Raw genomic sequence first — 23,778 nt, 5'->3', positions numbered from 1 at the left:
TATGGAAAATACACAAAAAAAGATTTTCAAAGATATGGGATGTAATACTCTAATGCCCTCTTAACAGCAATAACGAAATTAATTCGAAAAAATCACGAAATTTAAATGTGGTTTTCAGCTTTCGTTGGGTAGCAACACATCGTAAAATTGACAACCTCTCCCCTTGCCCCCTAAATATTATTTTAGATTTATTTGAATTATTGGTTATACCTTATACCTGCACTCTTAAGGTTATTATCATTAGGGTAAATTACAACCAGAAGACAACCACCTGTATGAATTCTGAAATTATAACTGCTGTATGAATTCTGAAATTATAACTGAGCACTGTAATTTGTTCCACATGTTTAGGGGTATGGCATTTCTCCTATCTCAATATGTATTAGTGTGTCACAAACAGTAGTAGTACATGGCAATAGTAGGTACTATTTTTAACGTCATTTGTATGATGTGGTGTGTTCTGATCAATTGAAATAGGTTTTTATCTTTATCATTATTTTATTTTTTATTATATATATTATACATACGTAAAAGTAAAAAAAGTAGGTAAAAAAATAACAATACAATGATATGTCAATAAATTACAATGCATAATAAAGGTATCCTAAAAAAGCTATGAAATATTTTATTGGGCAGATCACCAAAAGTCCCATCTCAAGACAAGGTTGTTTATATTGTACTAAACCTTTAAAAGATGAGGTTGATAACTCTTCCTTCCAGGTAAGGTGCAGTATCATGTCATAATTTTAATTCTTATAAATGCACTTCCTTTAACTACATTTCAGCTGTATTTAAGTAATTTTGGGACAGATTAAGAATAAATTTTGGATTAATAATGTTGAATAAATGCATTGTTGCTCTTTAATTGCAATTGTTGCAGGTCACTTGTCTTTTTTCTTAGATTTGTCATCCTTGTTTATATCTAGGAATACCAATTCAAATTCAATAGAAGTAAACAAAGTTTTTAAACCTTAGAATAAGATAATGCAGTGATAAAACTGTCAAGTACTAGTGTAATTTGAAGTCCAATATCCCCCATGTCCCTGATTAATAAATGTTAATGTAAGAAGGCAGACAGTTGATTAAGGAATGCAGGATTGTATCCGAGTTTTTTCCCGCGGTTTTCAATCATTAATCTTCTTGACCGCCTTTGAACACACGATATTTCAGCATTAGGTAGCGCCTAAAAAATATAATGAATTATACAAGTCATTAAAATTCAATATTCCCTCTCAAGTGCATAGTAAAAAACAACAGACCCCCCCCCCCCCTTTATTTAATTTTCAAATTATGTTAAAAATAAGTTGAGGGGGGTGGGGGATACTAGGAAATACTTAAAAACCCTTGGTTTAAAAGTTTTGATACTGCTAGCTATTTCACACGAACTAATCCAGATTTAATAAAAATCCCCAGTTTTTGACCTAACAAATCATAGAAGAAAAATATTTATAGTTAAATGTCCCCTATCTCTATGTTTAAACACATAGGTACTGCAGTTAAAAAAAGCACATCAAGGGAAAACCTAAGTGGAATGAAATGTTGTCTTTTTAGAAGAGAATTACATGTAGTCATCTTTTAAGAAATGTGTACCTACCTTTTCAAAAATTTCTAGTTCTGTTTTAGTGTGTGAATGTTCATTCAGAAGGACAAGTTTAACATTTGACAGATCATTTTCCTCGTCAAATATATCTTCTATGTCTCCATTGAGACCATATACATAGAGAAATTCCAGTTTTGTTGCATTTTTGATTAGATCTCTAAAACCAATGCTCAATAAGATATCGGTGTAAGCTTAAAATTAAAGGTTGGTAGGGTGTCCCCAAAAGATTTTTTAGCACACTATTGTAAACCATTTCATTACCTAATCATATCAATTTTAATTTTCTTTTACTTCCTCTCTTATGGGTATCAGGAACCAAAGTTCTGTTTTAAAATATCTCACTCCAAATGTGAGAAATAGCTAAAAACCCACCAATTTAAGATTTTTTTTTTTTTGGGGGGGGGGAATTTAGCATTTTTTTAGAGGTTTTTGAGATTATCAGGTTTAAAGCAAGATATTTTAAAACAGACTTTAATTCCTGTTTCTACTCCTCGAGACCTTTTTGGGAGCACCATAAAGCCATATTTCTTCAATTCCAATTTGGACCCCTATAAAAAATAAAAATTTACATAGCTGAAATAATGAACCTAGAACCTTATTTTTGGGTTCAATTGTCATCACTTCATTAGGTTACTAGATTTAAATAGTGTGCTTAATAAAATAACAAAAAATATGGTTTTTCTGGGGCACCCTACTGGATAGTTCACAGAAGTGTTTTTAAAAAGGGTTTAAAAGTTTCAGTTAAAAAAATATGAACAATTGCTAGAATCCCATAAAGTTATTTTTTTTCTTCTAGAAATTACTTTTACTGTAGATAAATTCTTTTTATTTCTAGAAAAGTTTGGACTCTACTAGTTTTGAACCAACAAATCAAAATTCAATAAAAGTACCCAAAATTGAGGAGGCAACAAATATGAAAACATAGGGTACCAGTGGAGTACCCTCCCTGGCAATTGAATTATGACAAGGATATCTCTGAACCATTCCTAGCTGTGTATGAACTAGTTTCAATGAGGTACAAGTCTCTTAGTTTGGGGAGCACCAGGGAGTCCAGGGATATGTCAACATTTTCACTGCATCTCCACACAACCAAACACTCGAGAGACGTTGCGCATCTAAAATATTCACATTGTGAACAAGGATGACAACGTCCATATTTGTAGCAGAGACAAATAAGTCATGGATGGAAATAGGGACAATGTGGTTTAAAAGCATAGCTGGATCTTTAAATCGTTTAGTGGTGCGCTAAATCGGGGCGATCCAGTTCACCCCGGTTTCGTGCGGCAATGGCACTCGTTGAGTACCATTGCCGCGCCAGTACCGCGCCACTGCGCGCGCTGGTTCGCCCATTCCATTTTGATTTAAAGATTGAAATCTAATAATATCTAGGTGCGCCGAACTGGATCGCCCCGATTTAGCACACCACTAAATGATTTAAAGATCCAGCTCAGATGTACAAAAGGTCATAAGTGAAGAATTAAATATCAACAAAATATTAAGTACAATGTGTCCTTCGAATACTGTTTTTTTCTCTTTAAAATGCTTATTACTCACTTAATATTTGATCTACTACTGACTGTTTTTATAGGATAGTGATGAAAAATCTACAAAGCTAAAATCTACAAGGCAATACATAACATATTTATTTTAATAAATATAAGACTGAACCACAAGAATATTTGCCTTGGTTATCTTTCAAAGCAGCTGGTAGTCAAATGGTGGATCACAAAGACTTACTCCAGACATTATAAGAACTAGCATTGTAGTCCAACAAAAAATTGTGAGTTCAGGTTTTAGTATGCATTTGAAGCAAAACAGACTAATAATATCCGTATTTTTACATATTTTTCACTTATAGTACACCTCAGATTCTTGCTATTAGAAGTTTGGCTTATAGCAGTTCCTAAAGTTAACAAGGCAAATATTTTCTTGTGAATTAGTCTAATTTCAATTAAATCAACCTCTTACGTAACACATCTTAGATTTTTTCCTGTTTATTTTGTGGATTTTTCATCACTATTATCCTATAAAACAGGCAGTAGTAGGCTGCTAAATCCATTTTATTTTACTGATAGCCTAAATATACAGGGAGTAATAAACATTTTTTTTAAAAACAGTTTGCGAGGGACACACTGTATGTTTTAATCCTTAAATACTTTTAGTATGATTGACAGACCAAGTGAATTATGTACTGGATGCTCATTTGTACTGGGAATTTTTACCAAAATTTCAGCTGTCCAATCTTAAGAGCAGCTGAAAAATTCTCCTTGTTTTGTTACCAACAAAAATAGGATTGATTTTGTGCTTTTTCATTAATTTCAAGGTAATAAATAATATTTATGGGAAAACTGTTGAGTTCTGATAACTATCCTCTCCTATCATATTTTTTATTTAAATTGGAGATAACAGAGGGGGGGGGGGGTTCTGTTTGTTTGGTTAGGTTATATCACTGTAGGGGTGTTAGGTATAGGGAAACAACTACAAAACTCCCTTATTTTCAAAAAAATGTTCAGGGGTGTATATTCTGCACAAGATTTATTTTTTTCCCCTGCTACAAAATTTTTTATTTTTTTCCCCTAGTTTTTTCTCACCAAGAAGGGGGGAAAATGGAAAAATATTTAAAGAACTCTATATTTTATTTATTTTATCCCTCCTACCACACATTTTTTTTGGTTTTTTAACCAAGGAGGGGGGGGAAATGGAAAAAATGTTTTTAGTTTTCTTAATTTTTACATTTTTTCCCCTCCAACCACTTATTCCCCCCACCCCCCTGAGCAGGGGATCCCATGTAGAATATACACCCCTGAAAATGTTTGAGAGGGGGAAGGGGTTGGTATCAGTGCTCAACAAGATACTTTTAGGGAAAGCACCCATGGTTCAGTTTACCTTGGAAGTATTGAGACAATGTCAGAATAAACAAGGCTCAATTGTTTGAGTTTGGGAAATTCTGGCCAGTGAGGTTCTACACTTGCTCGAAGGACACCTATACAAATTTTGTAAATGAATTATTTACTTAAACTAAAATGAATATTTACATCCTCCCAAGATATTAAATATAGTGATGTTAGTAAACAATTTTATAATTTTTTTTTCAATTAACTTCACAAATAGTGTTTCAGCTTAACATTAATTTTTTAAATTATAGAAAAATCTAATTTTCAAAAAAAAAAATACATCTCTTTTATTTATGAAAGAATAAAAGTAATTAATATTTGATTATTTATGTTCACCAATAAAGGGAAAATTACATCCTCTCACCTACTACTGAATGAAAAAGCTGACCAATATATATAAATAAATGTTAAGAGTTGGGCTGGATACACATTTGGCCTGTTACCGGATATCCGGCGGATTTATAATGCCGGATATCCAGCCAGATAACCGGATTTTGAAGTAGAAAGAAAAAAGTTTTGGATCATGGAAAGAAAATAAAGAAGTGGGATTTGTTGTATTTTGACAGTAGCTTTTGATATAGCTATTTTAGGTTAGGTTACGTAAATGTTAATGATCCTAGCAGGTTTAGGAAATGGGCCCCGCAGAATTAGAACCCCCCAAAGGGTCTAGAAATAGGAGATAAGCTACTGTGGAAATACAACAAAACCCGCTACTTTGTTTCCTTTACAGTTTTCTTCATAAAATGTTGTTTTACTAAATAAAACAAGGAAGGCAACATTCATAAGTAGCATAGCACAATAAATCATGGATGTGAATATGTGCAAGAAGATTTAGAGAGTATTTGTTGTTAAGATCAAGAATAGATTTATTGAAGAAAGTTAACATGAAACATTATTTTTTTTTGTATGGTGAATGACAGACCAATGATGAAAGCAAAATTATATACTGGATGCTCAGAACAAAGGGAAAAAATATTTTGATACTGTCATACCAAAAGATTTTAATGAATAATATTTTTATTTCAATTTATTAGGGTTGAAAGAGAGAAGCTGCTAGTTAAAATATAGTGTTTGATAAAGTTGGAGAATATGTTGTTCTAGAAACAACTATATTCGATGGACAGACATAGAACTAACTTACCCCTGTTACTTACACCTCACAACTCACCTACAGACATAACTTCTAGGGTAGCAGCATTTGTCCGAATAAAATTAGCATATGGTAATATATTTCCATTGTCTCTTGGAACAGAAAAGTATTTGAGGTTGGGTATGTGGTAATCATCCGGCATCAATGGTCTGCAATACTCATGACATTCAAATATTGAGTTTGTTAAAGTAAAGCTCTTCTATACCTAATATGCACTTACGGTGTTCTGCACAGAGTAAAGATAAGGTTTTATGGCCAAAGCAAAAAATTAAGATGACCAACAAACCAACGGACAAAGTAAGTTAATTACTGGATTTTATCAGTAAGGGGAATATACACAAAAAAATGTTGTTTATCTTGAATAGCAGTAAAGAAAATCTAATGGATTTTATCAATAAAGGTAATATTCACAATAAAATTGGTTGTCTATCTTGAATAGCAGTAAAGAAAATTATATTTCTGAATTACAGATATTTCGAATTATAGAGTGGCTTTGCTTCTAAAATCAATATTTTTGAATGACAATGACCTGATGTTAATCCAATGACTTACTTCTAGATGAGTAATGGTACTCCTACAGTTTATGAACAACGTTAATTAAAACTAATAGATACGCCCCCTGATGGAACTTGAGTAAAAAGGGTAAGGGGAATTCGTCGACCCACCAATTTCCATTTTAGTTTCAATAAGAAAAATATTTTTTTGGAGAATTCTTCTATGAGCTTTTTCTCTTGGGAGGGTGAAGATACCCTCCACAAATAGTTTTAAACAATCCTGTCTGGACTGTTTGAAAACATTTTGGAGCGGCAAAGAAAATTATGTGGGGATAGGTTTCATGACAGATTTACCCTGAAAATAGCCAAAAAAATTACTAAATGGCTGAGCCGCCAGTTGTTAGCCATTACTTTTCCAGCTTTTTGTTCGATTTAGGGAAAATAAATAGACATATCAAGGATTACTCATGCCAAGTTTCATAACGAAATTCGGATTCTAAGTGCCATTTAATCATTAATTACGAGATGAATGCATTAACCCCCCCCCCCCTCCCTTTATTGACTGACAAAGATACATCATTCATGTCACATAAAACACTACCATTAGATCTAGATACCTCCCTATGAAATTGGACTAATAAGACCACAGTGAAGTAACAATTTGGCCATATTATTGGAGTGAAAAGACAGCTACTTTATAATTTCATCCATACAAAATAAGTCAGTTTTAAATACCTAGTTGAATTTCTTGAAACTAACCTCCAAAATTTTTGTTGTTCATATTATTGGATTGTATCATATGTGACTAAATATGTTTTAAAACTTTTGTCTGCTAGAAATCCCTTTTTGATTTAGGACGGATTGTTATGCCTAACAGTGTCAGGGATGTATATTTCCTGATAATGTCTCACCTCATTAGGAAGAGAAAATGACTGACAGTTCTTAAGCTCTTATAAGGCAGAATCACGACATATTACCATTGTTAGGTTCTTAATGATAATAAGAAAATGCTGATTAATTGAGTAATAGTGGGGTAATAGTAGAGTGGTAATAGAGGAGGTGAAAAAACTGTTCCAATCCTGAGCTTTAGGAATCTGACATTATTGATTATCTGAAAGAAAGTACAAGACTTTCAGTAATTGAGAAAAAATTAGGGGGGGGTATGCTCAGGAGTGAAAATAGTTTATGTAGGCTTGCTTTGCTTCTCATGGGTGTGCCTCTGGTCATCTAAAATAAGAACATTTATAATGTACATATAGTACACTGGGGGGGCGGGAGAAATGACCAGTAGGTACTCCCATGATTGCAAGCTGAAATATAACAAATAATAATAAATGTATTTTTAAATTTTTATTTGATAATATTTTATCACAATTAATAAACATATAATAATACAATGTTAAATATTGGTTTTTTTTTAGGATTTTGATATATTTTTTTTGCTTTGTTTTTATATTTTAAAGGTTATGTACATGAATTATACACACATAATTAATCTTCTTCCCATGGTGAGGGTAGAATGAGTGGGTAAGCTTCATTGTCTCTAAGATCATAAACTTTCTGATTGGTCTTCAGATAGTTGAAATAGAGAGCATTAGCATGAAGGCTACTCTCATTTAGCTGATCAATGAAAGGGATCTCATCTTCAGCAAATAGTTTGGCAATACTCCTAGTTCCTCTAGTAGTTTCACGGAACTTATTTTTCCAGTCTGTTCTATACTGGATGCGGACAGTGCGAACAATGTTGTCTTTAGACACTATACATTCAGTTACACGTCCAATTCGCCAAATATGATCAGAACTTAGTTCTTCCTGATCTTTCTTAAAGATGACAATATCACCTTCTTCTGGTTGAACTGTTGTTCTGTTGAACCTGGAAGGTCTAGGAACATAATTCATTATATGTTCTGTTCGCCAGACTTTCCACCAGGATTCTGTCATTAACTGGATCTGTTTTAACAGTCTACCTGGTTGGGCTAGTGATGCAGGCCCAGTAGGGGCTCTACGGTTGTTGCGCCCCATTATAAGTCTGTTAGGACTTATTAGGTCAACATGTCCTAAATCATCTGTTTTAGATGAAAGGCATAAAGGTATGTTGTTGAGCTCATTTGCACAATAACTAAATGCTGTTTCATATGAGACAACATCCAATTTTAAACCACTATAGGTTTGGGTAAAGATATTCTTAATCTCTTTGATATTTCTTTCAACACAACCTTGAAAGTTAGGGGTAGCAGTAGGACTTACTGCATGGTCAAAAGTGACATCAAATTTACCATTTAGGGTGCGAGTGATGTCAGCATAAGACAACTTAGTATCTTTACCTGCTTTGACCAATTGGGATCCTGGGTCAGAAAAAACTTTAGCAGGTACCCCATAGCGAAGTGTCAATCGCATGAAGGCTTGTAGAAAGGCTTCAGTACTATATTTAGTCATTACATGGGCAGCTATAGCGCCAGATGATGGATCTCTAGCTACCATGCCCCATACCTTGACTGATGATCTGTGATTGTGTTCACAGATTGCTGTAAATGGTCCCATAAGATCCACCTGTGCAAAGTAAAAAGGTGGTGCTATGGTCAGTCGATTTTCATGGACTGGGGCCATTTCAGCTTCAAGAAGGCAAGCTTTGTACCTGCGGCAATGCACACAAGCTGCTCTTACTTCCTTTGCCAAGTCTCTGCCTCCTAATATAAAGGCAATATTCCGAGACTCATTCAAGGTAGTATTTGTGTTTCTGTGATGAACAAGTTCATTGTAAGCATATAACATGATACTGTATGCTACAGGTGAATATCTATCAATGATAGGTCTGACAAAACTAAGTGGTCTTATGTCAGACATAATCTTTTCAACATCATTGATAGCTTGTCCTTCCAAAATCCTTCCAGTATACATCAAAATCCCTTTCTTAACTAAGGAATTATTTTTGTACTCCCTGGGATTGCTAAAGCGATATACTTCTTTTGTTGCTTTCTTAAAGAAGTAATCTTCTGCTTCTGCTAACTCATCATGTGTGAATGTGAGAGAGAGAGACATGGCTTTTTCAGCAGCATTGGTCTTGCTACTACGTGTCATTTGCTGGTCAGCTTTTAGCCTTGACTTAAAATCATATTTGCAAAATCTGTTGCAGATTGCAATGACTCTAACAGCCTTGCGCCATGGTAAGGCTGTAGGTAGGTAAAGATACTTACTGTATACCTTCCTTTCTTCAATTTGAGACTTACCTGGTAAGGGATCAGTATAGTTCACTGATATCTCTTTGCTGACAGCATTTTCAGCTTCCTTATCCAAGTTTATCTGAGAAATTCTCTTGAGTGGCATGTCCTCATACTTTAAGTACATCCATCTCTTACCATTCTGCCATTCTGAATGTTCATCGATGTCTTTCACAGATGCATTCATCCTGGAGCCTAAATCAGCTATGTTTTCTGCTGATGGTATGTGTCTCCATTGTTCTACTTCAGAGAAACGTCTGATTTCTATAACAGAGCTTCTGATGCCAAGTGACATTGGCCTAGTGTCCTGACTGATCCAGGACAGAACAACAGAGGAGTCTGTAACATAAGTGACTTTTTGCACTTTGCCTTTTAAATTTTTTATAACTGTTTCAGCCAGGGTAACACCAGCTTTTAGCTCAGCTCTAGGTATAGTGGAGCCACTGACTATCTTAGACTTGCCAGCAACTAACCTGACACATACCTGTCCATGCTTATTCTCAGTTCTGGCATGAGCACAAACTATAGCAAGATGCTGACTAGCGTCCATGCTAACAAAGAGGTCTATGGGTTCTAAGGCATCTTTGGGCATGACTGCTCTTGGAAACTTAATATCAGTGACTTGGACCATCATATTAATGTTGTCAACCCAAACATCTAGATACTTCTCTGGCAACAAATCATCCCAACCTTTACCTTCATGGAGTATTTCATGAAAATCATATTTGAATTTAGCAGAACAGGGTGTAATTAACCCAATTGGGTCAAAGTTGCCAACCATTTTACTAAGAAGGGTTCTCTTAGTAAAAGTCAATGCAAGTGCATCTTTAAGATTACCTTGGACTGGCAATGGGCGCTTGCCTCTTTTAATTTTGCCAAGAAAGAGTTCTTTGGCATCTAACATAAGGCAATCCTTGACAGGATTCCATCGGTAGCCAAGGAAGGATACTGTTTCTCCATCCTTGGAAACACTTTCATCTGGGGGTACTCCAGTTCTAGTGTATGATTTGGCAGCCATTCCTCCCTCTTTAAGAGTGAAGACTTGGCCAGCAATGATCTCATCAAGTTCTTCATTTGATGAAGCAGTATCATTTGTATCATCCACATATGTTTTGTTCTTTAATGTGGTTGCACCCTTAGCATGTTGAGGGTGATTCTTGATCACATGATCTGCAAGTTTCTGGATACCTTCATAGGTCTGGTTTCCAGATGAAGTGACACCATATATGGCTGTCAAAATAACCCTCTCTTCAATAGGACCATCTGGATCAAGGTCCTTATACCAGAGGTATCGCTGCCACCTGTAATGTTCTGGGTTCAGCGCAATCTGGTTGTAGGCCATCTGAATGTCACTACAGAAAGCATATGGACCAGATCTAAAGTTTAAGTTGAGATCTAAAATCTTTTCCAACTTATTTGATCCCTTAGCAAGGACATCATTTAAAGATTTTCCAGTTGCTGTACGGGATGATGCATCAAAAACTACCCTTATGGGAGTTGAAAGAGAGCCTTCTTTGGCAACAAATCGCCGAGGGAGGTAATATTCACCTGGCAGATCCACCAATAGTTTCTGGTGCTCTGGAGGTAAATCTTTAACATTGCAGCTGTATCCACGGCTGGCAAGTTTTTCATGGCTGGCAATGACTTGAGCTTTAGCTTCTGGGTCTTTAGCTAGCTTTTTCATTTGCCCTTTCAGGATTTTCAGAGCAATATGCCTGTTAGGCGCTAAATCCTTTGTAGGATCTGAGGTGAAAGGAAGGGAAGCAGTTATTTTCTTCCTTTCAGTGTCATAATGGGTCTTTGACTGTATAAGAGCATCTTCAGACTCTTCTTTAAGGCTGGTGGCTTCAAGCTTGTCTCCATGCTTGCAATCCACACATCCTCTACAAGATATACACCTGTATGAGGCCTCTGTACCAAGCAGCTCAATTTCAAGGTAACGTTTGAGCTTTTTCTTGGCACTGAGATCTTGAAGATCATAATCCTTGTTGAGTTTTACAGGTTCTTCATTGCTGTAAACCAATTCATTTGAGCCTATATTTCCCAAAACTCATCCTCATTAGCAGCAATCCAAGACTTTCCGGATTCAAGCAATGAGTTGTTAATATATCTGTAAGCCTTAAGTTCATTGGTAAAGAACGAGGCTGTACCTATAAAGGACACGGTTTCCTTGGCTTTAGCCCAAGAGTGATGGGGTCCTCCAAGAACACCTGCATGGCCATCAACTCCATCAAATGGACTATGATAGAGTGATAACCCACAGGGTAATGTGCATACCAAGTATGGATAATAGGTATTATATTTAATACCTAATATGATATCAACCTCACAGCCCCCTATATTGCTGGGTACTGTAGGTAAGATTTCATTGCCCTTGTAGTGGCGGACAAGATCTGGATAGGCCTCTTGCAATTCCCAGACAGGAAATGGTGCAGTAAGGCGATCCATCTTGGTAGCAATGATTGTGGCCTTGACCTGGGATTCTGTCATAGGCAGGTAGAATTTATCACTACCATGTGGTAACATTATGGTATTACCCCCTGCTACATTCATAGTAGTAGGGCCAGGGCGAAACACTGTGCTGCCAACTTTGGAGGCAGCATGTGTAGAAATAGCTGCAGCACCACAGCCACTGTCAAAGAAGACAAATATATGAGAGCCATCTAGCGCCTTTATTTTCTGGCACATAAATATGGCAGGTGTTCCTACATCTGGAATAGTACCATCTTCAGATGGAACTAACGCATTAACTGTTTCATTATCAGTTAGAGTAGGTCCATTAAGATAATTGATTTGAGAGGTGTTGGGCATTTGACCAACAGGAAGTGAATTTTTGAACTCATTCATCCTCTCAGCATTAGCATCACCATGAGTGGCGCACACAAGAATATGTTTTTGCATTCTATGGACAGAATACTGACATTTCCCAACTTTACAGGTAAAATTGGTTCTGCAATCATTCTTGTGTTTGCTCCACCATTCTTCAATTGAAGTAAACTCTACCTGTGCATCCAGTCGCAAGCACCTGTAGCAGCTCTTAGTTGTTACATTAAGCTTTTTCCTATTTTTAATAGGAGCTTGAATGTATTGCTCACAGTTGTACATGTGAGTATGTCTCCCATGACATAAGTTACATTTCATGGGAGTTGGTTTCTTGCCAGCACCTGTGTATACTAGAGCTGGGGTTGGGGTACCCATTAAGTGCAGTCAATATTCTCTAAAATGGCTATAACATATGGAATGATTGTGCAGCTATTACCTTTTATGATACAAATAAGGATTTTAATTGCCAATTATCTGAAAAGTTTATATCCTTGAGCTAAATTTTTTTTTTAATTTTATAACTCTGCTAACCCTAAATCTTCATGCGGTTTTTAATATCTTTGTTATGATTCAATCCACGCATATAACGATTGCTTTAATCGTTTTCCAGGTCCCATAACTGTGCTGCTAGACCTTTATTTTTTAAAAATCGGTTCAGAAATAAGGATTTTAGAAGCTATAATATTAGAATATTAGTTGTTTGATCCTTATCCTATTGGGGAGTCTGATGGAGGTCAGACACAAAGCCTAAAACCAACCCTAAGACATTTATAAACCTTCCCTTAAAAGTGTAACCAAATTGGAACAGTATTAGCAAGCTGTTTTTGTTATCGGCCGGCCGGAAATCGGCCGACTTCGGCCGGATTCGGCCGATGAACATAATCGGCCCAAATTTTCTTCATGTTAAGTTTAAAAATATCGTATTCGGCTATTCCTCAGCCGATTTAGTCGTCTAAGGTGGCAAAAAAATAGTCCTGGTCGTAATAAATTCAAATCCGTTGACCAATCTAAAATCCGTCCACTGGTTGTCGCGTAACGATGTTTTTAAAGTTGTAGACATGATAATAATTGCATAAAATAGAAGTAAAATTTAAAAATACCGTAGCCGATTATTCCTTGGCCGATTTAGTCGGCCAAGGTGGCAAAAAAATAGTCATGGTCGTAATAAATTCAAATCCGTTGACCAATCTAAAATCCGTCCACTGGTTGTCGCGTAACGGTGATTTTAAAGTTGTAGACATGATAATAATTGCATAAAATAGAAGTAAAATTTAAAAATACCGTAGCCGGTTATTCCTTGGCCGATTTAGTCGGCCAAGGTGGCAAAAAAATAGTCATGGTCGTAATAAATTCAAATCCGTTGACCAATCTAAAATCCGTCCACTGGTTGTGGCGTAACGATGTTTTTAAAGTTGTAGACATGATAATAATTGCATAAAATAGAAGTAAAATTTAAAAATACCGTAGCCGGTTATTCCTTGGCCGATTTAGTCAGCCAAGGTGGCAACAAAATAGTCCTGGTCGTAATAAATTCAAATCCGTTGACCAATCTAAAATCCGTCCACTGGTTGTCAAGTAACGATGATTTTAAAGTTGTTATAAATGCTGCGTATATTATAAATATAATAATGTCGTCTTCGAAATGAAAATGTCACTCTAAGAAAATTTTTGAACTACAAACAAGTAACAAATGTGATTTAGATGGACCTTTTACCATAAAATTACTTTTTCATAAACTAATTATTATTTAACTACCTTTTTTAAAGTAGCTGCAACCATTTTCCACCCAAAAAAAATTATTGACTGCACTTAGTACCCATATTTGATATTTGAGTACTATTTGAGGGTGCAGATGTTTCTGAAGAAACATATGTAGCACCTTGGGCCTTAGGTTGGTTCCTGGCCCCCCTAATTCCATTATCAGATTGGATTTGGGGTTGGGCTGATTGCAACACAGATCTACTTTCGCTGTGTGCAAGCCAGTAAGATATTTGATGAATTTCTTCATCTAAATAGCGCAATAAAGCATTATAGCATAATTCCCCATCAGAGCATCCCATGCTAACCTGAGCTCTAAAAGTTCTTGTGATCTCTTTAAAATGCTCTTTAATCAAAAGTCCTGATACAGCATTAGCAAGATCCAGCTTATAATAGAGCAAGTTTTCAGCTTGGTATTTAACAGCAAAGGTCTGGATTGATCCAAGTTGGGATCGCACCTCAACCAGCCAATTCAATTGCTGCTCCCACCCAGAGGTTGGGCAGCGTCCAAGTTCTAGTATTTGCTTTTTCTTTCTGGCAAGAATTAGGTCCTTACTGCCATAGAAAGAAGCAAGCTTATCCATTACAGCTGTAGTGGTTTCCTCAGAGGATACCATTTTGGCTGCAATACCTTTAAGACATTTCTCTTTAAGGATGGACAAAATTTCACAATTTGCTAGGGAGGGGAGTGAATCAATGTATGTATCAAATTTCTCCCTGAAGGTGTAGAAATTTAGTTCATCTTCTTTACCCCCTGAAAAGGTTGGCAATGGTAAAGTTGCCATCTTATCTTTGGAGGGCATATTACCATGTGAGAATCCATGTTTTTCTTTTTGATTATCAACATGGCCCTCACATTCATATATTAAGCTTTCAAGCTCAGTAATAGCTTCATTGAGGTTATGAGCATCCTCAGCAAGCTCGCACGACATTGCATCATCACACAAGTCACGAGCCTTCTTCAAGGCCCTTTGGCTCTTTTCAAGAAGTTCCTTGAATCTGCTGTGAGCTTTGTTGAATTTACCAAGTTGATTACAGTCCATAGCAATTAACTCAGAAAACAAATCACCAAGATCTGCTAGTTCAACTAAAACAGGATCTCGTTTTTGATGGACTCTTGCCTTTTTAATTGCTAGAGTCAAACTATTGTTTTGGCAGTCCGTAGTTCTGGTTGCCATAGGTAGCTGACTTAGACCAGTAGGAAGCAAGGTTGATGGAAGTCCTTGCTTATTACCATTCTGATCATTGTCATTGCTACTACCTGCAGATTGTTGGCCATTTACTGCAGGTCTAGGAGTTTCCATTTGTTCAATTCCAGAAGCCAAATCCTCAGAAGTTTTCTCTGAGTTGGCAGATTTGCTCAAGTGAGCCTGGATTGCAAGGCTCTTTTCCATTAGCCGTTTTCGTAATGCCTTACCTGCCTCCATATCCTGAGGTGTAAACTCAGGAGTTGGGTATCTCCTGAAATAATTAAGGTTGTCACCCAACCTTCTAACAGCAAAGTCTATTTCTTTGCTCTGGCTATTCAAAAAGTCATGGGTCCGACTAAACAAATCTGTAATATATATTTCGCAGTCTTCATCTAGAGTGTGAGCATTATCGCACTCTAGCATTAATTCTTTAGGATCTTTTTGAGCCATGGTGGATAAGTTACTCAAGGATCCTACAGAAATATTGTGTGTACTAGTGGAGGCTCTGGGTAAGCTTCCAAGGAGGTTATCGTCTTGGCCTCTCTCAGCTTGCTCAAAAACAGAGTCAACAATAGACTGTATATTACTATAAGTAAGATTAGGGGAAAAAGGATCCCAATCAAGATCCTCTCTATCTTCAATCCCAGATAGATGATCAGGATTATCAGACTCAACTTGGAGCTGTGATCCAAATGGTGTACTAGCACTTAATGGTTGTTCTGGTACTAGTTCCTGGTTATCAGTATAAACCAGATTAGTGTCTTTGGGTCTGACACTGTCTAAAGATGCACTTCTCTTAAGTTTTACTCTAGAGAAGTCCAAAGGTGGGTGTAAAGTACACTTACGGGACCTAGTTACTGGTCCAGATTCAGTATCTTCACAGTCATGAAAAACAATATCAGTGAGCTGGCTTGGTTCACCTGCAAACACTTCAGATTCAGACAATGTCCGTCTGATAGGTCGGGAGTTCTTATTTACCGGAACTCCTCGTCATAACTTACATCTGCTAAACTCTAGTTGTTTATTAACAGATCGCTTGCAAGCACGGGTGTCTGTGCTTGCTTGTTGAGATGGTTCTGACTGTTTAGTAGTCCAGACCTCCCTCATTTGATTATAGCTGTATACAGCAAATTTAGAATCTTGATCTGATTCTAAACTCCTGAGGTAATGCTTGTAAAACAACTATAAAATTTACTATAACCTAATGCTGTTCAAGTCAACTTTCAGTTATAGGTGTCTTTCAAGGGTTCCTGAAAGACTTTATAACTAACTATAGGTAGTATGTTCTCTACCATAGGTCAGTTTTTTCACTGTCAGGGATGTATATTTCCTGATAATGTCTCACCTCATTAGGAAGAGAAAATGACTGACAGTTCTTAAGCTCTTATAAGGCAGAATCACGACATATTACCATTGTTAGGTTCTTAATGATAATAAGAAAATGCTGATTAATTGAGTAATAGTGGGGTAATAGTAGAGTGGTAATAGAGGAGGTGAAAAAACTGTTCCAATCATGAGCTTTAGGAATCTGACATTATTGATTATCTGAAAGTACAAGACTTTCAGTAATTGAGAAAAAATTAGGGGGGGTATGCTCAGGAGTGAAAATAGTTTATGTAGGCTTGCTTTGCTTCTCATGGGTGTGCCTCTGGTCATCTAAAATAAGAACATTTATAATGTACATATAGTACAAACAGTCCATCTTTGGTTAAAATATATCATTAACGTTTTTACATTTCCTGCATGCTCTGAGAATGGGAACAGCTTTGTCAGTAAATATAGAGCACAACACCAATTTTTCCAGTTTGGGAAGGGATATTCCACTCAGATCATATTTGAATCCCTTGCTCCTTCACACATTAAAATAATCAGTTATAGAAAATCAGGGAAATCCATTTTTGCTGACTTGGACTTTTGGATTCTAGAACCAATGCAACTCTCTCATTTTGGCTAATTTTAAGCCTATGGGTGCAAAATGCTGCTTAAAAGTTACTCCTGAGAACTAAATACTGAATAATTAGGATCAGATAACCATGTAATCTTATTCATTGGCACAAAAACTTTGGGTACTTTTATTGAATCTAGATTGGTGAGTTCAAAACTAGTAGTGTACAAAATTTCATATTTTTAATCCACAGAAGGTGTAACTTATCAGTGGAATATTTATATTGTCATTGTCTTACCCCTTAAGATACCTGATTTTAGACATAAAGATTATAACCTGTAAAGTTTAAGTGAGGTAAGATTTTCAGCATATAACTGGATAAGTCCTGAACCCAAATATACCACTTCCTCATCTTTTACATCAACTAAAATGCAGGGGCTTTCACAAAAAGTACCTTATTGAGTATTATTAATTTATATTAATATTTTAAAAACAAATTAAAATAAATTGAAAATAACGGAAGGGGGTTAGTATTTGTTTGTTCTACTTTAGGTTAGTTTATGTTAAGTACGTGTAGCCCCAGAAGGGTTAGGCATAGGAAAAATACTAACCCTCCCCATATTTTTAATTCACTAGAATACTTATAGAGATTATCAGTACTTAACTTAGTGTGAAAGCACCTGAATTGTTCTCAAGATGTTGTAACACTAATTTTGTCAGGTTAGGAAGATTATTTTCAGGTTCCAACAGAAACATTTCCTTGCCAGTGTTGGTGAAGGCTAGGCGTGATATGACAGCTTTGTATTCATCCAGGACTTGTTTCATATCTTTGTAACATTCCTGCGCTATGATGTGACTGGATATTTGAGCTTTAGTTGAACAAGGATGGAAACATTCATAAATAAAAAGTAATTCAGTGGCTTGAAAAAATATATACCTATATGGTAAAAACTCATTAAAATTTTCTCTTTAATTTTTTTTATTGATTTTGTGTAGCATGACTGACAGACTGACCAACTAAGTTAGTATAGTATAGTATAGATAATCTTGAAAATAATCAACCATCTATCTTGAATAGAAGACGAGAAAAATATGTTTTCTCTCTGACACATGGGGACATTTTAAAGTATAAGTAACTTAGCTAGGAAAAATAATAAACTGAGTCAACTAAATTAAAATTCCTGAAGTAAATATCTAAGTTCATGTAATCAGCTAGTGAAGAGTTCTTGATAGTAGTTAAACATTGTTGGGTGTTCGAGACTGTGTATCCTGTAAAATAAATGTTATTTTGATGCCTTCTCTCCCACTCCCTTAAATTTGGAAATAAATTGTAATTACGGAGATAGGGTGTTCAATTCATATGTCTATCCCCTGCGGAGAGCCCAAACTCTGATCTAAATTAAAAACTAAACAAAAAAACCATCCCCGCCTTTTTATAGATTTATTTTATAAATAAGGAGGGGGGGGGGGTCTGTTCTATTCTTAACATGGCACTTTGAATGAGAACACTGATATCTTATGTTTTTTTTCTCATGAATCTAAAAATAAATCAAGAAAATATATGAATTATTATCATATAAGAGAAAATAAAGAAGCCATTAAAAAAAATATGTGGCTTTTATTGCATGATCCATAGATAGATGACCAAGCAGGTTTTATGCTTTGATAAGAGGCATATTCCCTAGTCTCTCTAAATTAGCAGCCGACAACATCACGTTTGACCTATTAAATTTCTAATGGATTGAAGGGCAGAGAAGTAAAATTATACAGCAGCCTTGCTACTAAAAACTAAAATTTTGTATTTTTTTGACTGGCAGAATATTTAATTGCTAACAGATATCAATAAAAGGTATATCAAAATAAATCACAAATGCAATATGATCAACAAAATTAACCTTCTGTATATTCAAATTATTGGTTGTAAAGTTTGAACAATACCTACTAGTTTGTAACCAACCAATCAAATATCAATACAAGTTAATAAACTTGTTACGAGCGGACAGACAAAGTGATTCATAGAGATGCTTCGCTATTAAAATTATACCATCATTATCCGCAATGTTGATTTTAAACTTTCCCAGTTTCATCTTTTGTGGACAGAGGGAGGACACTCTCCAATGAAACCTTTACAAGGATGATAACTAGGAATGGCAATCAGGATCCGGAATCCGCCCAATTTTTGGGCAAATTTTGGAATCCGAATCTGGAATCCGTTTTTTAATAGCGGATTCCGGATTCTTAATTGGTAGGCTAAAATTACAAATACAAATAACAGTTTTTTTTTCAGACAAAACTTATTTAAAATCAGACATATACCTAAAAAGTACTTTATTGTTTCTTCTTAACTACAGGTATAATGGTAGCTAGCATCCAAAGTTGCGTTTTTTTTGTAAGTATTTATTTTAATTTCACAGCTTTTCATGCTTCATTTATTCTTTTTTAAAAAGCCTTTTAAAATACTGCTAGAATTCGGAATCCGAATCCGCCAAAATTAAGAATCCGGAATCCGCAAGGAGTCTGCCACTTTTTTGAAGGATTCTTTTAAAAATCCGGAATCCGAATCCGGCCCAATAATTCGACGGATTGCCATCACTAATGATAACATCAATAAAAGCGAAGCTCTGAAATCACAAGGAAGAACAAAGGAATAAAAGGGCGTAGCACTAGTAAAAACTTGAAAGGAGGCCAAATGTATTATATTCGCGCATAATTGTAACCGAAAAAAGGCCCTTCGAATAGACTATACCAAAATTATTAACTATTAAAAATACTAATCTTATGCATGTTTACTTCAGTTAAGCAATCCCTCTAGAGGCTAAGAGTAAAATAACTACCTACCAAGAATCTAAAGTCATCAGAGATGACTTGTCCATGAATGACAAGTTCTCACATATCTTGCGCAGGGCAGTTTCTGGTAACTTTTTAAAATCAAACTTCTGTTCCAAATCAAACTGAAATAAAAGGCGTTTACCTTCAAATTAAAAAAGAGGGAGGTAGTAGTTTATAATATGCATTATTACTGCTTTAGGTAAGGTTAGATTACTAGGTAAGAAAAACTACTTCAAAATGATTTTGAAACTATTTTTAAGATAAGAGGGGGTGGAGGGGGGGGGGTTAGTTTAGTACTCCATGTAGAATTTAATTATATAAAGTAAGTTGTAAATCATTTTTCCTTCAAAGAATCCCATCATTATTATTACATTTATGTGAAAACTCTACATAAAATTCCTTTTTTCACACAGACAATGGCTGATGAAATTTATATACATCCCCAATGACAAAAAAACAAAATTTTCTAAGTACAGAAGGGGAAATTTTGTTTATCATCATTGTGAATATTTTACCAATTTATCCTCCATTGTCTTATCCCCTTAAGATCCCTGAATAAGCCTAACCCACCTCTGGTCGTTGTTGCAATGTTGGTATTCCTGAAGTTTCCGGTTTGGGGACAGCTGGGTCCAAATCCATTGTTTTTAATTTTTCTGAAGATTCTTGCAGAAACTCTTCTTCTTTGTTAGGTTCACTTTCTTCATCTACATTATTATCAATTCTAGGTCTTTTAGGGGCTCTTTCGTCCTCCATAAAGTTTCTGAAATATAAATTATAGGGATTAACTTTATTTGAAAAAATCAACATGGTCTCAATTGATTGATTCCAAATCGCCTATTTCTGCAAGATATGTGGACAAATTGTTTTGGAGGCGGCAGATAACGGAGATTACAGTGGTTTCTTCGCAGCTTTTTATGAAATATACCAAAATTTGGGGTATTTATGACTCATCCAAAAAGATTTACCCAATTATCTCTGGTATGCTGTAAAATTGCTGGTATGTCATGATAAACAAACCGCCCCCCCCCCCCCCCCTCCTTTAGTTATTGGGCAGATGTTAAAATTTCAACAACAAAAAGAAGGTACTTAAAATCGTAAAATCAATAACAAATAAGTATTTTTGTCTTTTGAAGCATGCCCGAAAGACAGAAGTAAAAACCAATGTTCAGACTAGAAGCAAAAAGATCATAGAAATCTTCACTGAGAGTTTCAGTCGTCTCCCTTAATTGTCATTTTTTAGATATTAATCAAAATATTTAAATACACTCATCTAAATGTTTATTTACCAAAAATAATAAAATCTAAACTATAAAACGACTAAAAATAATATTTCTATAAAAAAAATCTTAAAAATAAAAAAAAATCCTCCAGTATTTAAAAAATACTGCTTTATCAAAATCATCGCTAGTAAAAAGTTCTGATCCCAAATGTTTTATCTTATTAACTTGACAGCAATTTTTACAGATTAAGGAAATCAATATATAAAAATATTTTTTAAAACTTTAATAATGAATATAGTTTGAATATTTTGTTTATTTCTTGCCCAATTCTTCGTTTCTGTTACAGGCTGCCTGAAATACAAAAAGAAACCATTAGTACACCCAAAAGAGAATGGAAAAAATCATTTTAGTAAAAAAACTTCAAGTTCAAAATTGTGGAGAAAAACTTTGGCCATAAGCCACCCGCTGGGTTATTTATTAGAGTATTTTTCAAATAGTATCAAATGAATCCAAATTGTCTGATTCAGCTAGAAATAATACAAAAAATGTGTCCCTGAGCTTGGTGTGATACTCAATAAGTTACATGGATGTATCCAGAAGCATAGTGTGATACACAATAAGATACCTGGATATATCCAGAAGCATAGTGTGATACACAATAAGATACCTGTATGTGTTCAAAATCCTAGTGTGATACACAATAAGATACATGGATGTATCCAGAAGCATAATGTGATACACAATAAGATACATGGATATATCCAGAAGCATAGTGTGATACACTATAAGATGCCTGGATTTGTATAGGAGCTTAGTCTGATATAAGATAAGGTACCTGGATTGCATTTATGAAAGCCACTCTGACACCCCCTTCCTCCAGCTTATGAACTCCACGAATAGTTGAGCCACCTGGACTACACACCTCGTCTTTCAACTGTGCAGAGTGCTTCTCTTTCTCCTACAACAAAAACAAGACTGAAAATATTAAAGTTAAAGAATCAATGGGGCGAGAATTGACTATACCCGAAATCATTGCAATTGACCTCATTAATGCAACCTCACTGTTTCTAAGAAATCTATCACTATATCTAAACCACCCCTTACCTGCATAACCATAGTGGCAGCTCCCCTGACTGTTGCAGCCGCATGTTCCACAGCTAGCGCCCTGGGGAGACCCATCATGACGCCCCCATCAGCCATACCTTCTATCACCTGAAATAATATTGGATCTTAGGGGATAAGATAATGGAGAATAAATTTAAATGTAACCCCAATGATAGTAAACAAGACCCTACCCACTTCTGTAGATCAATTTTTTTGTTGAAAAAGTTATAATACTAAAAGCTTGGAACTTACCAATCAAACTTTAATAAATGTACCAAGCCAATAAATATGACAACTTTAGTTTACAGTCCAAAGTCCCAAACCTAAACTATGTTGCTTCCCTCAAAATGCCTGTGGAGCACTAAATTCAATAACTATCTATTGGCTTCGCTACTTATGGATGTTTTCTACCATGTTTTTCTATAAATCAAATTCAGATGATTGTTGCTTCGCTATTACCTATAGGACATCATTGAATTGACGGCAACTCTTGCATGACACAGCAAAACTGCTGGTTAGTTTACCTGATAAATATAGGCCGGACCAGAACCTGCCATCGCAGCGAAAGCGTTCTGCAGCCGTTCCGGGATTTCTGTCACCCTAATATAATATAAACTAACGGCTACGCCCAAAGAGTCTTAAATGGGCACTTGAGGGATAGGGAGGGGGTTGAGCAACAACTTTCCATTTTAGTTTAGATAAAAAGTAAGAAAAAATAGGGGGCAGGAGTTTTTTTCATGGGTTATTTCTCTTGGGAGGTTTGAGGTATCCTTCAAAAAATAGTTATGAAACTTTCCTGGACCTTAATGAAGCTACAGAAGAAGGAGAACCATATTGGTCCAGTGTTTAGCAAGATCTAAAGTTACAGACAGACATCCAAGGAATAAGGTATAGCCAAAAATTAAGCATAATAAATCTAAAATAATATTTATGGGCATATAAAAAGGTTTTCTTTCTACGAGGATTGATTAGGCTCCGTTAAACAATTTTGAAACTGAAAAACCATTCTTATATCTAGACTATAGCAAAAATAGTTAGTGTGAAAAAGTAGGACAAACAAAAAGTGTTACACACTTACTAACAGATAAACTATTTAGAGACCATCGTTTTAGATGTGCCCAGGGCCATACATATGACGAGAAAACACAAAAAAGTTAAAACTATAGGTATGTCTTTTATTCAATAAGTAATGATTCCTAGAACAGCATTTGAAACTTTTTTTAGGCGTGGGAAAATTCCATGGACTTAGGAAACTATTTTGGGGTATAGTCCCTTTCGTGACAACGCCCCTTAAGAGGAGATTTGTCGTATTTTCAAAATGTCTTTTAATAGGTTATTTTAGATTAGGTTATGTTACTTGTATTGGGTAAGATGATTCATTGCCCCGCAGGGTTAGGCAATTGGACCCTCAGGGTTAGCGCCCCCTACAGCGGCTAGAAATAGGAGAAAAGCTACTTTGAAAATACGAAGAAACGCCCCTTAAAGGGCGTTGTCACGAAAGGGACTATATCTCTATTTTGAGTCTAGGGAAACTTATTTATGTAGGGAAAATTCAAAGGAACATGGAAACTTTTTGTGGGGAAAATCGATGGAGCGTGGAAAATTTTTTTGAA

General features: G+C 35.5%; 2 protein-coding genes across 2 annotated transcripts in view; both read right to left on the bottom strand.

Moving 5' to 3' along the window:
* Positions 1-478: 478 nt before the first annotated feature.
* On the bottom strand, positions 479-20,855 carry LOC145329361 (uncharacterized). The gene is made up of 13 exons (XM_080173440.1): positions 20,412-20,855; positions 19,851-19,963; positions 19,057-19,136; positions 18,197-18,281; positions 17,693-17,871; positions 17,349-17,436; positions 16,869-16,977; positions 6,174-6,220; positions 5,663-5,793; positions 4,487-4,583; positions 2,590-2,715; positions 1,595-1,760; positions 479-1,183 (listed from the first exon to the last, which is right to left on the bottom strand). The coding sequence occupies exons 1-13, from the start codon at positions 20,646-20,648 to the stop codon at positions 1,058-1,060; spliced, it is 1,584 nt and encodes a 527-aa protein (XP_080029566.1). The 5' UTR covers positions 20,649-20,855; the 3' UTR covers positions 479-1,057.
* Positions 20,856-21,102: 247 nt separating this feature from the next.
* The window catches only part of LOC145329363 (pyrroline-5-carboxylate reductase-like), a 400,948-nt gene continuing 398,272 nt past the window's right edge, over positions 21,103-23,778 (bottom strand). Inside the window, exons 10-13 of the mRNA XM_080173443.1 lie at positions 22,690-22,765; positions 22,166-22,273; positions 21,897-22,019; positions 21,103-21,412 (exon numbers count right to left, since the gene is read on the bottom strand). Coding sequence (XP_080029569.1) covers positions 21,374-21,412; positions 21,897-22,019; positions 22,166-22,273; positions 22,690-22,765 — 346 coding nt within the window. The 3' untranslated portion in view covers positions 21,103-21,373. The remainder of the gene's footprint in view (positions 21,413-21,896; positions 22,020-22,165; positions 22,274-22,689; positions 22,766-23,778) is intronic.

This window comes from Acartia tonsa, chromosome 10, assembly GCF_053477335.1.
Source record: "Acartia tonsa isolate MP-2025a chromosome 10, ASM5347733v1, whole genome shotgun sequence".
Classification (NCBI taxonomy): domain Eukaryota; kingdom Metazoa; phylum Arthropoda; class Copepoda; order Calanoida; family Acartiidae; genus Acartia; species Acartia tonsa.
This window is presented reverse-complemented; position numbering and strand designations above follow the sequence as displayed.

Coding starts and splice junctions, on each gene's coding strand:
- LOC145329361 (XM_080173440.1), bottom strand. CDS start 20,648: ATGTTGATTTTTTCAAATAAAGTTAATCCCTATAATTTATATTTCAGA. Junction 18,282..19,056: donor CAACATTGCGGATAATGATG/GTATAATTTTAA, acceptor TTTATTTTACAG/GATACACAGTCTCGAACACC. Junction 16,978..17,348: donor ACCTCACTTAAACTTTACAG/GTTATAATCTTT, acceptor TAATGTGTGAAG/GAGCAAGGGATTCAAATATG.